The sequence below is a fragment of the Sitophilus oryzae genome, unplaced genomic scaffold, assembly GCF_002938485.1.
Source record: "Sitophilus oryzae breed Bouriz unplaced genomic scaffold, Soryzae_2.0 scaffold_1440_pilon_pilon, whole genome shotgun sequence".
Classification (NCBI taxonomy): Eukaryota; Metazoa; Arthropoda; class Insecta; order Coleoptera; family Curculionidae; genus Sitophilus; species Sitophilus oryzae.
In genome coordinates, this window is record NW_022146105.1 from 5342819 (window position 1) to 5355112 (window position 12294).

General features: G+C 31.5%; 1 protein-coding gene across 8 annotated transcripts in view; it reads right to left on the minus strand.

The window, feature by feature from the left end:
- Positions 1–12294, minus strand: part of LOC115876912 (nucleolysin TIA-1) — a 57772-nt gene that overhangs the window by 30503 nt on the left and 14975 nt on the right. For all 8 annotated transcript variants that reach the window (XR_004049225.1, XR_004049222.1, XR_004049223.1 and 5 more), the window contains exons 3-4: positions 8800–8875; positions 8626–8728 (exon numbers count right to left, since the gene is read on the minus strand). Coding sequence is in view for 3 of the 8 variants with exons in the window: in XM_030892961.1 (XP_030748821.1) it covers positions 8626–8728; positions 8800–8875 (179 nt within the window). In the remaining 5 variants the exon portion in view is untranslated. The remainder of the gene's footprint in view (positions 1–8625; positions 8729–8799; positions 8876–12294) is intronic.

Consider the following 12294-nt stretch of genomic DNA (forward strand, 5'->3'; position numbering starts at 1 on the left):
GCAATAATTTATATAAGGTCTACATAAAAAAAATTCGATCAACTATCTGTGTCAAATACCCCACTGTGCGGCGCCAATTTTTTTGCAGAAGTTTAAAAATGTGAACTTGTAAACTTACATATATACATTTTTAGAATGTAGGAGGATGTATACCGGATATATACGGTACCCAAAAGTTTTTCAATATTTTCCGGAAAATGTCAAGAAAAATATAAAATTTTCAACATTTTTTTTCGCAAAAAAACTTCACGGGCGTGTTTCTAGAGTGGAACTATCCTACCAGATAAAACACTTGTACTTATTTCTGCGACACCCTGAATAGGTGTTCTCGTTTTTTGTCCCTCTAGACACATTCTATCATCTAGCGAAGCTTATGGATTAGAGATATATATTAAATAACTGGGTGCTCTAATCAAAATTAGAAATATTCTCGAAAATGAGGAAACTTCAATAGAGGCGTTGCTTTATCGGAATATGGTTTTGAAAAGGTCCATTCCTGAAACTCCCACAAACAAACACAATGCACTCCTGGACTCGCACGTGCACATTGCATATGCATATGCGTTATATTTTATGAAACTATGCTCCCAGGGCCTTCCTTGCTTATGCAAATACGAAGTTTAAGAGCCGTAAATATTTTTCTTGCAACAGTGTTTCAATGTTGATCCAGTCGGAAATTTTCCCCAACTTCTTTATTCCTTTTTTGAAAACTACTTTATCAATAATACAGAAAAGGCGAACTTTCGTTTAAACTTTCTGTAAAGATTGCAGCGGTAAATGGTCCTTAAACCATCTTCATCTTTCGAATAATAATTCTTTTCGTAGTTTTTATGTAAATTATTTATACAGGGTGTTTCAGAAAACATGTGCCATCTCTCGTCGGGAAATTCCTCACGTAAAAATAAGATTTATTTTTCATATTAACATAGGTCCGATTCAGGTTTGTTTCGTAGCTACAGGGTGTTTTCGATTTATTATAATTTTCTTCCAAGTACTTTTAGTGATTCGAATGAAATTTTGAGGGTAAAAGTTACTATAAGTGCTACATATAATGCTAAAAAAGTGTCGATAAATTCATCAGGGACGTGCATATGGGTTATCACAGGAATATTTTTCAACAAAAAACATGTGCGTCACTGACTTTTTTTCTTTTGATATCAAAATTGTGTAGGCCTTATAATGCCAATTAAAAGTTATCTCTTGATATTTTGTGGAATTTAGATGAGATAAACGTAGTTTTATTAATCACAATTAATAAAATTAAAATTAAAATAAAATAAATAACTTATATATTTTACCTAATTTATTATTAAATATTATTACCATTAGTTATTATTACTATTAGTCCAACCTACAGCAATTTCAAATAAAAAAATAATGGTATTTAAGATAATTACAAAAAACTAGTTTTAAAAAGTTTTAACAACTTGTAACTCTAAAACTATGCTTTTCATACTCATGTTTATATGAACTTTTTTTCATATTTTTTGATGAGGAATCAATAAGTACTTATTTAAAACTTTCGCAAGTTAATGATATTAATTTTTTTTAAATGTTGCTATTAGACTTGGATCAATGCAAATTAATAAAATTTTTCGTTTATCTCATCAAGGAGGCCGAAATCGACAAAATATCAAGAGGCAACTTTTAATCGGAATTAACTGAGAGAAAAAAGTCAGTGGCATATATGCTTTTTTAGAGAACTATTCCAGTGATAACCCATATACATGTCCCTGGTGAATATGTCAACACTTTTTTAGCGGATAAAAATATGTCACATTTATAGTAACTTTTACCTTCAAAATTTTAACAGAACGTTAAAGTACTTTGGAAGAAAATTATAATAAATCGAAAAAATATATAGCTACGAAACGAAGCAAAATCGAAACGAAGCAATCGGTGTTTTGGTGTATTGTGGTGATTTAGTGTTTTTATTTTGCTGTGTAACACCAAAGGTTCCAACCCTCAACTGTAATCTTCGATGGCTTCACGGTCAACGGAACTGAATCTTTATCGTAAGTTTAGTACTAAGATTAGGTTATTAGGAGCAGATATTTGGTTTCTTAAATCATGCAAAGCCAATTCAGTTTATCCCTAGTTTTATTAAAGTTGATATTCTAAAAAGTAACGTTAGTGATAAGGTAGAGAAAATTGCAAAACAAAAATGGCTTGATTTAAAAATCAAATTTCTGTATAGTAAACGTAAAGTATGCTTGAAATTGAAGCCTATGGACTTTACAAAAAACTTACTTATCGGCTAACTAATGTAGAGTATGAATGTTGGTGTCTCTCTCAGAGAAATATGTTTGTGGTTATCAATTCAAAATTTGTTAAGAAAATGTCCATTTTGAATAATAAGTTTAAAAAATTAAAAAGCTCTAAAAACAAACATGTTTTCCAAAGAGACATAAACATAGTAGAGAATCTTTCTTCGCAGACTTTTGATAAACAAGAGCTCAGTATATTAAACAAAGGTTTAAAGTTTGCATTGCCCAACTCTGGTAGTGCTTTGGAGGAAATCGTCGTTGGTGTTGAAACTACTATTCAGCACTTGCCCGAGGCTTCTAAAGTATTTACAAGAGAGACTTGTAGAAATCAGTTATCAAAAAATATCGTTTCAAGTAAATTAATAAAATGGAACAAGGAACACAATATTGTCAAGAGTTTGCGTAACAAAGATTGTTTCTACCTAAAAGCTGATAAGGGAAATAAGGTTGTTATATTAGATAAAAAAAAGACTATTACGATAAGGTTAACAACTTAATCGATAATGGCCCCTACATAAATTTGAAAAAGAATCATTTGTCTAGGATGGTAGCAGACGTTAAAAAACTCTAAAAGAATGTAACACCCTTATTGATCTTTCTTTAAAGAGGAAATTGTAAGTATCCAATCCCTCATTACCAAAATTGTATGCTTTGCCAAAAATTCATAAACCGGACAAGTCTATGCGCCCAATTGTTTCGGCTGTAGGTTCTCCGACTTATAATTTGGCAAAATGGTTATCAAGGGAGTTCGAAAATTTACCTGATCATGAACCTTCTTTCTCAGAAATCTAACTGTTACGCTCAGTTGGCTCTGACTCGGTTGGCTAGATTTTGCCACGCCCACACGGTGCCCACTGAGCGAGTATATAAACGCTCAACTTGTAGATTGTACTTTAGTTTATAATCATCTGCTGATGATGCTAACATGGTTAGCGAAACGCGCGTCCAGTGTAAAAGTAAAAGTGTTTTGGTGTATTGTAGTGATTTAGTGTTTTTATTTTGCTGTGTAACACCAAAGGTTCCAACCCTCAACTGTAATCTATGCTGATATGAAAAATAAATTTTTACGTGAGGAATCTCCCCACGAGAGATGGCACATGTTTTTTGAAACACCCTGTAGATCGTCTGTGGGAGTATTAAAAATCTTAGACCATCTTGTTTTAAAGGAAATTACTGAAGAAATTAAGCGAAAGAAAGCTTTTAGCAAATAAAATTGAAAGGTGTAAATCTAGCTAACGAGGTAAATCAGCTTGTAGGAAATTATACGAAATTCCTAGTTGCGCCTTAGCTATAGCGAAGCTTGCTAAGAAAATCGTAATTCTTTTTTGTTAATTATGCTGCCAGTTTGCCGGTAGAAGCTATATTTCTCACACGTGATTCTGAACCGTATTTTCCGAATGCATTCTTCATCGTTTAGATTTTCCTCTCCTTTATTAACAAATAACGAACGGCAAGGCGGGGATATTTCTGTTGTCGGAGCCATTTCCAGCGAAAGCTTCCTGAAAGGAAAACTTCGAATACACTCCTTAGCAGCACTTTTCACGACTTTCGAGTGTTAATTTCAATTAGTTTTCCTGTTTCAGTTCTTGTTAATTGAGCGAAGCAATTGGATATTATCGATGAGCTTCCATTCAATATACGAACAGAATAATATAATATAAAAGGCTATTAATTAAATACAGCTCAACTTAATAAATTTCTGCTTGATTAACTCCATATAATATTCAGTTTCCCTCGATTTAATTAACATCTTTCTTCTTGTTTTTTCTTATTTTAAATCAACCTTAAATAATAAAAAATGTCTATATCTCTGTGGCGGAATTATCTCTTCAAGTCCTATACCCTTCCTATAGGTAGTTCGCCACTTGCACTCTAATGCCGGGTCCAGATGACCAAGGCGTCAAAAAGTAAACATGATTTTGAAACAAAAAAAAAAGACAAACTTGCGACAAAAAATGGGGAATTCTGAAACTTGAGACAAATTGTCCACACCAGGGTTGCATAAAGTACGTCCAAAAATTTAGGCGGGAGTTGTCCCGATTCAATTTATTAACCATGTATGTCCACTGGCCCGAGACTGTTGGATTTGTCGCGCATCCACACTCTCTGCCGACAACTTGTCGTAAAATCTACCTTCAAAACTATAGTAGGAGACAGTATGACAATGGCATCAAGCGTAAACTCTGTTATCGCCTCGTGTGTCCGCCTCCCACCGTTTCAAGTATCGACGGTTTAAATACATGACATATCGATGCATCACTGCCATTCCTACTGATTCTTTCTTCTCTGTCTTGTTGTTTTGTCTGCTTGGTCTGGACCCGGCACACAGTGCTTCGAACATATGGTTCTAGAGGACAAAAATCCAAAACTTCTCTTTTATTGTAAGCAATTTATTCAAACTAGGTTTATTTGACACAAATAATGAGTACTCTCATTGTACTAAATGATGATGTTCTTAGTCCCACGTTTATGAAAAAAAAATCTTATAAATAATAATAATGTTGGGCTGTGTTCCATCTAAGCAAATAATAAGTTATATAACTATGAAAACGGTGTAAGTATTAAATAAATTCCTGTGATAAAAAGAATTGAAATAACATTAGAACATGATTCCTACAATATAAGCCTAATATAAGATAAAAATGTTCTTTAATTCAGAAAAAGAAACATTAATGTTATATTTAATTAAAAAAAACTTAAGATACTATAAATTTACTTTAGGACAACAAAATGCATAGATCGTAACTACTCTGAGTTCAGGAGAATCACTGCTGACAGAATCTTCCAAATTTCTTAGCAATCATGTTAACTTTATAGTATCCAAATCACAGGTAGATGAAGTATCCTCACATATAAGATATTTCTGTACATCATTTTCTAATATGTTACTTTTTTCGCGGTGTTACTGTTCATTTTGTCAGTATGAGGGTTCGGATGTTAATAGTTAACTCTTTAATAGAACCATATCCATATATTATTTTTTCCTTTCTTGGGTATGAGATTTTATAATAAATTGAAAGGTGGACACTTTTTTATGACGTTTCGCTCCAACATAGTGGACTTTTTTTTTAGTCACAAGTGGTGTCTCATTTGACTGGAAGGTTCATCAATATTTAATAAGACACATATTTTTGAAATACAAATAATTTTGAGTTCTTGTCCTTATGATCAAGCCAAGTATTAGCCAGATCGGCATTGCTTATCAATTTTACTCCATCTGAAAAAGTATTATAAAAATAAAGTTCGTCGCAAGCAGACGCAGGTGAACTATACAAAAATTAAAAATGTATGAATATGGCAACAAAAATATTTGTGGCAATTTGTCGTAAAACAGCAGACTCATTTCTGTCTTGTTGTTTTGTCACCCTTGGTCTGGACCCGGCAGCAAGAAAATCTACAAAATTAACATAACATAAATAAACATAGTAAAACATTAAAAATAAAATTAACAGTAGTTGGCAAAAGTTAATAAAAAGTTAGATTAAAAGTTTAGCATTATAATGTCATTTTAACAGAACGTCAACGGTTTTTGATAGACGTATCTGTTGAAATAAACCTAAAGAGATGTTCTTGAATAGTTGTATTTAAGAAAACAACCTATGGCAACAAAAATATTCAATAAATACGATATGTTTTGATATGTTTTTTTTAAATACCTTTTTGAAGTTTGAAAACTTAAAATTTTTATACCCATTTAAGAATCATCTTAAAAAATAAATAAAAACTAAACAATCACGAACTTGTTTAGCAATAAATTTAAAGTACATACCTTGTTTAACAATATCCATAGTGGCTTTCAATTAAGTACGTACCCGTTTAACTCCATAATATACAGAACTACTATGAATGTTATTCTTTTCACTGATGAGATACTGATCGCAAAATTTATTTTTAGTGAAAATATTTGCTGACAAAAACGCTCTTTATGAAAAATAATATACAGGATGGTTGAACATTGCTATAAGTATAAAATTATATATTTAGATATTAGTAAATTTTAACTTATTTTTTGATTTTTGTCCATGGGACGAAGCACTGTGCGGCATAAGAAAATCTACAAAATTAACATAACATAAATACACATAAGTAAAACATTAAAAATAAATTAACAGTTGTAAAAGTTAATAAAAAGTTGAAGTTTAACTTGATATAATGTCTTTTTAACAGAACGTCAACGGTTTTGATAGACGTATCTGTTGAAATAAACCTAAGTGTTCTTGAATAGTTGTATTTAAAGATTTTAAATAGTTTTTTATTTGTTTCTTTGTGTTTTTTTGCTTCCGACAACCGGGGAGAGATATACTTCCCGAAGCGTTAAGCATTTTTTTGTCCGTTAGGTAAATTTGTTTATTAGTAAACCACGGCTGACAAGTTGGTCTTCGTTGGATTACCGCAGCAGTGTTTACAAAAAATAACTATTTTATTTTGTAAACTTTCTTAGAGTGCAAGTGGCGAAATACCCGCAGAACATTTCTGAAACTTAAATAATGTTGTATTTATTAAATCGAATTGTATGTTTGCAAGGTCAATAACGCACAAAAGATTTGTGTAATTGACTTCGAGATCCATCAACTATTGTTTGCCGTAAATTAGCTTCTATAGCTCTGTGGTCTTAATTGCGTATTGTAGTTTAAATATATAATACCAGTAACTTCAGTAAAACAATAGTAGATTATATTACGTACTATTTTGTGTAAACTAAAATACAAAAATTTAATTGACGTTCCTTTGATTTATCTTTATCTTTTTGGAGCTTGACGTTTTTTTAGACCTTTAAAGACAAACTCGATAAAAAATTCTGCTTAAAAGCTTGTCAAGCACTTTCATTAATTGACTTGTGAGTTATACAGCTTTAAAGTATTCCTCCCCTGAAATCCTGATGTCTCCATGAATTTTCAATGAAAGTTTTCTCACTTACGTGTCAAAGATTTCCCAACTTTCCTTTAAGCTATCTGTTGCAATTCATCTGTTACATTTCTAAAAGCGGAAAAATCCACCTCTTAAATTTTATTTAAAACGTTCTCACGTTGTTTACCTGACGGGGGAGAATTTTCTGTTTCTATAAAAAATGAATCAAAGTAAGTTTTGTTATTCGGTATAAAGGTTTAGCAGTCCTCGGGAAAAAAAACTATCTATGCTAATATACAACTTTGGCTGGAATAACAACGAGTTCTTGTTTGGGGTTTCTCCACATATTCCAAACCCTAGTGGCCATTTATTCTCGATGTCTTTTATGGAGAATCAGTCTCAATTACATATCCAGTAATTTCCTCTTTTATCTATAAAAACTCCATTATTACACCATTACTGTTATTAAAGCAATTTGCTCATAATGTATTAAAAAAATACTAATAAATCGAACTACACGATTCTCTAATTAAAAACATTTTGTATCCGGTGCTGTAGTTAAATCGTTCGTAACTTCACAATTTCATTAATGGAAAAAACAATACTATTCCGTCGGGGCACTTCCATTTTTTTGTTACATTATTTAATAATTGAACTTTGCAATATCTCTGATTCAATAAAGTTTATATAATATTAATATTAGTTTAATGAAATTTTATTACCAACAGCGAAAAAGACATAATATATGAATTCTATTAAATAGAAAAAAAAATAGAACCAAAGCTCCCAGGAAAATTATGTTGGACTTGGATATTTGCAATTTTTTAGTAACATACAGGGGAAACTGCAGGTCGCACAACGCTCAATGGAACGAAATATGCTGAGAATAACCAAGAAAGACATTAAAAGAATAGAGTGGATACGACAAAAGTCCCAGGTAATAGGTCTGCATCCACAGAATCAAATCCCTCAAGTGGCGATGGGCAGGACACCTGGCAAGATGGACCACAAACATTACAGCATGGTACCCAAGGGGAATTAAGAGACCTAGAAGAAGACCAAACCTGAAGTGGGACCATGATATTAGGAAATTAACAGGGATAACTTGGGCATAGCCAACGATGGACAACAATAGGCCCAACTACAAAGAGAATATCTAAATATCTGAGGGAGGCTACACCATAATTGGAAATGGTTGAATAAGCTGAAAATGATGATGATGATGATACAGGGGAAATGATGCATCTATATTATCATCATTATTTTCAGCTTATTCGACCATTTACAAGTCCCAAATATTCTTCTATTTTTAGTGTTATGTTATATATTAGAATCTCTGTACTGGTAGTCGTTGAACATTTTTTTTTGCTAAATTCATTCAATTTGAGATTTACTTTATTGCTGTGCTATATTTAGTTCGTTAATTTGTGCTTTTAGTTCTTCAGGCCTGTATATATTTTACTTATATGTAAAAAAATAGAGCCTGGAAACAAATACATATCTAAATTACCTTCGTTTTTGGCAGTTGGAGGTTTTCGAGTGGCCCAGTTAGTCCTAATGCTTCTGCTACCGAGCCACTGTCCATTCATTGCAGCTATAGCACTCTCAGCTTCCTAAAAAGCACACAAAGAGAAAAGGATAGAAAAAGACGTATTATTGGATGGCAACACAAATTTTAACTCACCCCTTTCTTGATAAACGAAACGAATCCATATCCTTTTGATTTTAATGTTTGAGGATCCCTCACTACCCGACAATCTCTGAAAAAAAAAATACAGCGTGATACGGAGATCTAAAATCACTTATTTTATTTATTTACAGCCTCATATATTTTTTTTTAAATTAGATATTAATCTTTATTTCTAGAAAAACGAGATACAAAACAATGACCAAACGTTTCAAACATTTGCTAAAACAGTTTTTGCATATTATCCTGAAATAATGTTTTTGGGATAAGGTTTTTCCAATTTGACGCCTCATATTTTTTTAAATCCAAACAAAAGTAAAGAATTGTGGTGGCAAAAGTCACTTTAGCTTAAAAACAAAGAATAACTTCTGCATCCAAGAGCCTCATAGTAAACCCGTACGAATATCGTGCGTTTTGATTGCACTTAACGCGTTATATATGCGATATATATTTAAAATATGTTTTTTCTGCCGTAACAATCTACAAGTAAATGCAAATATAACCTTATTTATTACGGTTGACGTTCATACTGCGGTGAATATTTCATCACCCAACCTCTCCGATAAAATTGCAGCCAAATAAGAATTTACCCTCGAGAGTCACGTCACTTTTATTAGAAATAATTTTTATTTTTAATGGGGACGTTCTTTCCCTCTTACTAATTAAATTTTGTTTTGAAATTGCCGCCAAACGATCATTTACAGGGCCTATTTTTAAACGTTAGGCGCGAAATAATTTATTTAAAAGTCTCAACGACTCACCTTTGAGTGAAAACCTTCGATATTATAATTAAAAATAGGTGCTAATTATTTCAAAGCGGAAAAAAAAACGTCTCGATTTTTTCCTTTGAACGAACGAACAGATTCTTGTTTTCTTAATTTTTTTGTGGCGCAATTGCTATGGAAAATAAGAAAATAGATTTTTTACAGAATTTTGCCTAGATAATGGGTACTATAAATAATAGCTTCATAATTTTCAGTAAATTTTGGATTTTTTTTGTTAGAACCATTTTCCCCTATCTGCTAAAATAAAGTGGTGGGTGAAGGTTAGATCTATCTATATTTAAATGTTAATAACTCCAGACGGGATGATCAGAATCAAACAAACGAAGACTCGTTTAAAAGAGCGTTTCTTACTCTATATTATACCATAAAAATAATAATAATAAGGATTTGAACGTAGACGCTAGGGTGCGCTTTCTTACAATTTAACAAACATAGCGCGTTTTTTCAAAAAATTTAAATACGATAGTATGTGCTATTTTAGCTGATAGTAAAGAGTAGTAAAAGCTTAAAAAGTCAGCGGAAACCGCATCTTGATGTCTTCTTTCAAACCGAAGATATTAGCAAAATTATAATAAATACCAAAAAATAAGCCCTTAATTACCTTATTTTTACAATACAGTATCAGTAGCCCTTTTGATTAGGCCAATTCTAACAAAAAATATGATGGAAAAAGTTAGTGTATTTTAAAATCAACGAAATACCAGAATACCATAGTACCAGATGTATTAATATCTAATAATTGAGATATTAATAATAGTGAACAAGAGACGATGATTCAGTGAAGCCATGGTAGGCTCTGGAAAAAAGTTGCTTTTCGCGTAATAGTATAAACGTCAAATTGTTATTAGATCAACATTTTGACAGTCTTAGAAGCGTTTTTTATCTTTTAAATGCTTTTTCAAAATGCCTTTATTATTTGAAGTAGTTGAAGTTGTTGGCATTTTGAAAAAGCAATCAAAAGATAAAAGACTATCAAAATGTTGATCTAATAACAATTTGACGTTTATACTATTACGTCAAAAACAACTTTTTTCCAAAGTCTACCATGACTTCACTGAATCATCGTTTCTTGTTCACTATTATTAATATCTTAATTAGACATCTGGTGTTCACACATTCTGGTACATCGTCGATTTTAAAATTCGGTATATCGTCGATTTTAAAATAAACTAACTGTTTCTATCGTATTTTTAGGTTAGAATGGGCATAATCAAGAGGGCTACTGATACCGTGTTGTAAAAATAAGGTAATTAAGGGCTTATTTTTTGGTATTTATTATAATTTTGCTAATATCTTTGGTTTGAAAGAAGATATCAAGATGCGGTTTACGTTGAATTTTTAAGCTTTTGCTACTCTTTACTGTCAGTTAAAATTACATATACTATTGCATTTAATTTTTTTGTAAAAACGCGCAATGCTTGTTAAATTGTAAGACAACGCCCCCTAGCATCTACGTTCAAAAGCTTATTATTATTGTTTATATGGTACAATATAGAGTAAGAAACGCTCTTTTAAACGAGCCGTCGCTTGTTGGATTCCGGTCATCCAGTTCAGAGTTATTAATATTCAAATAAAAACAGATCTAACCTTCCCCCACCACTTTATTTTGGTAGATAGGAGAAAATGGCTCTGACAAAAAATATTCAAAATTTACTGAAGATTATGAAGCTGTTACTTATAATACACCTAATCTAGGCAAAATTGTGTAAAAACTTCATTTTCTTATTTTTTGTTGCAGTTGCGCCTCCTAGCGGTCGTTCTACAAACTTGAAAATAATTTCCAGCAATTTCCCAAAGCCTCTTTAGTTAAAAATATTTTTTTCCGCAGCCGCTACGTCTAATACTTTCCGAGATACAGCCGAGAGCTATTCTTAGTGGGACACCCTGTATTTTGAATTAAATGTTTCTAAACTAAACATAATTACAAAGGAAATTTACATCTTATTAATAAATATAGTAAACAATCCTTGCGAAATAGTTAGTTTAAGATACTGGCACGAAAAGATCTTTCAAAGGCGAGCTTCTGTTAATAAGTTTTAAAGCCGTGCATCGGGTTGTTCGAAACAAAATGCTTTTGGGGCTCGTGATCAAAAGTTGTCAAGTTAATATATGCAAAGGCATTTAGCTTTAGAATTGGACTGGCATTCTGAATGATCGCTTGAAAATCAACAATTGGTCTCGACTCGAAACTAAATATACATATAAATTCACCCATTTTCTGCCAAAATCTATCGAATCAGAACATAATTTGAATAATTTCAGTAAAATTAACTTAGATTTATTGCAGTTTAATGCTTCCTCCTTTTGGTTTGTTTTAGTTTGTTTAGTTTAAAGGGGTTATTAGAGGATTTTTTTTATTCAAAAGAGAAATTACAGTTTAAAAGTTTGTAAAAAAGCGCAGCGCTTTTAAAAAACGTTTAGCTAAAATAAAAGCCGCGCACAATTTAACTTTAAATTATTTTTCAACTGCTAAATAATTAAACAAAAAAAATCCGTACGTGTTTATTATCTCCATTATTCTTTTATTAATTTATTGAACAATAAGCGGATTTAGTATAAAATATTTCGAAGATATAAATGTTTTTTTTTAATATAAATTAAATATATAGACTTTATGATTTTAATGTTTGAGGAAAGCACACACACAATTTTTTTTGACATTGACATCGTATCTGGCCATTGTTGTAGCTGGTCACGTAATCCGAAA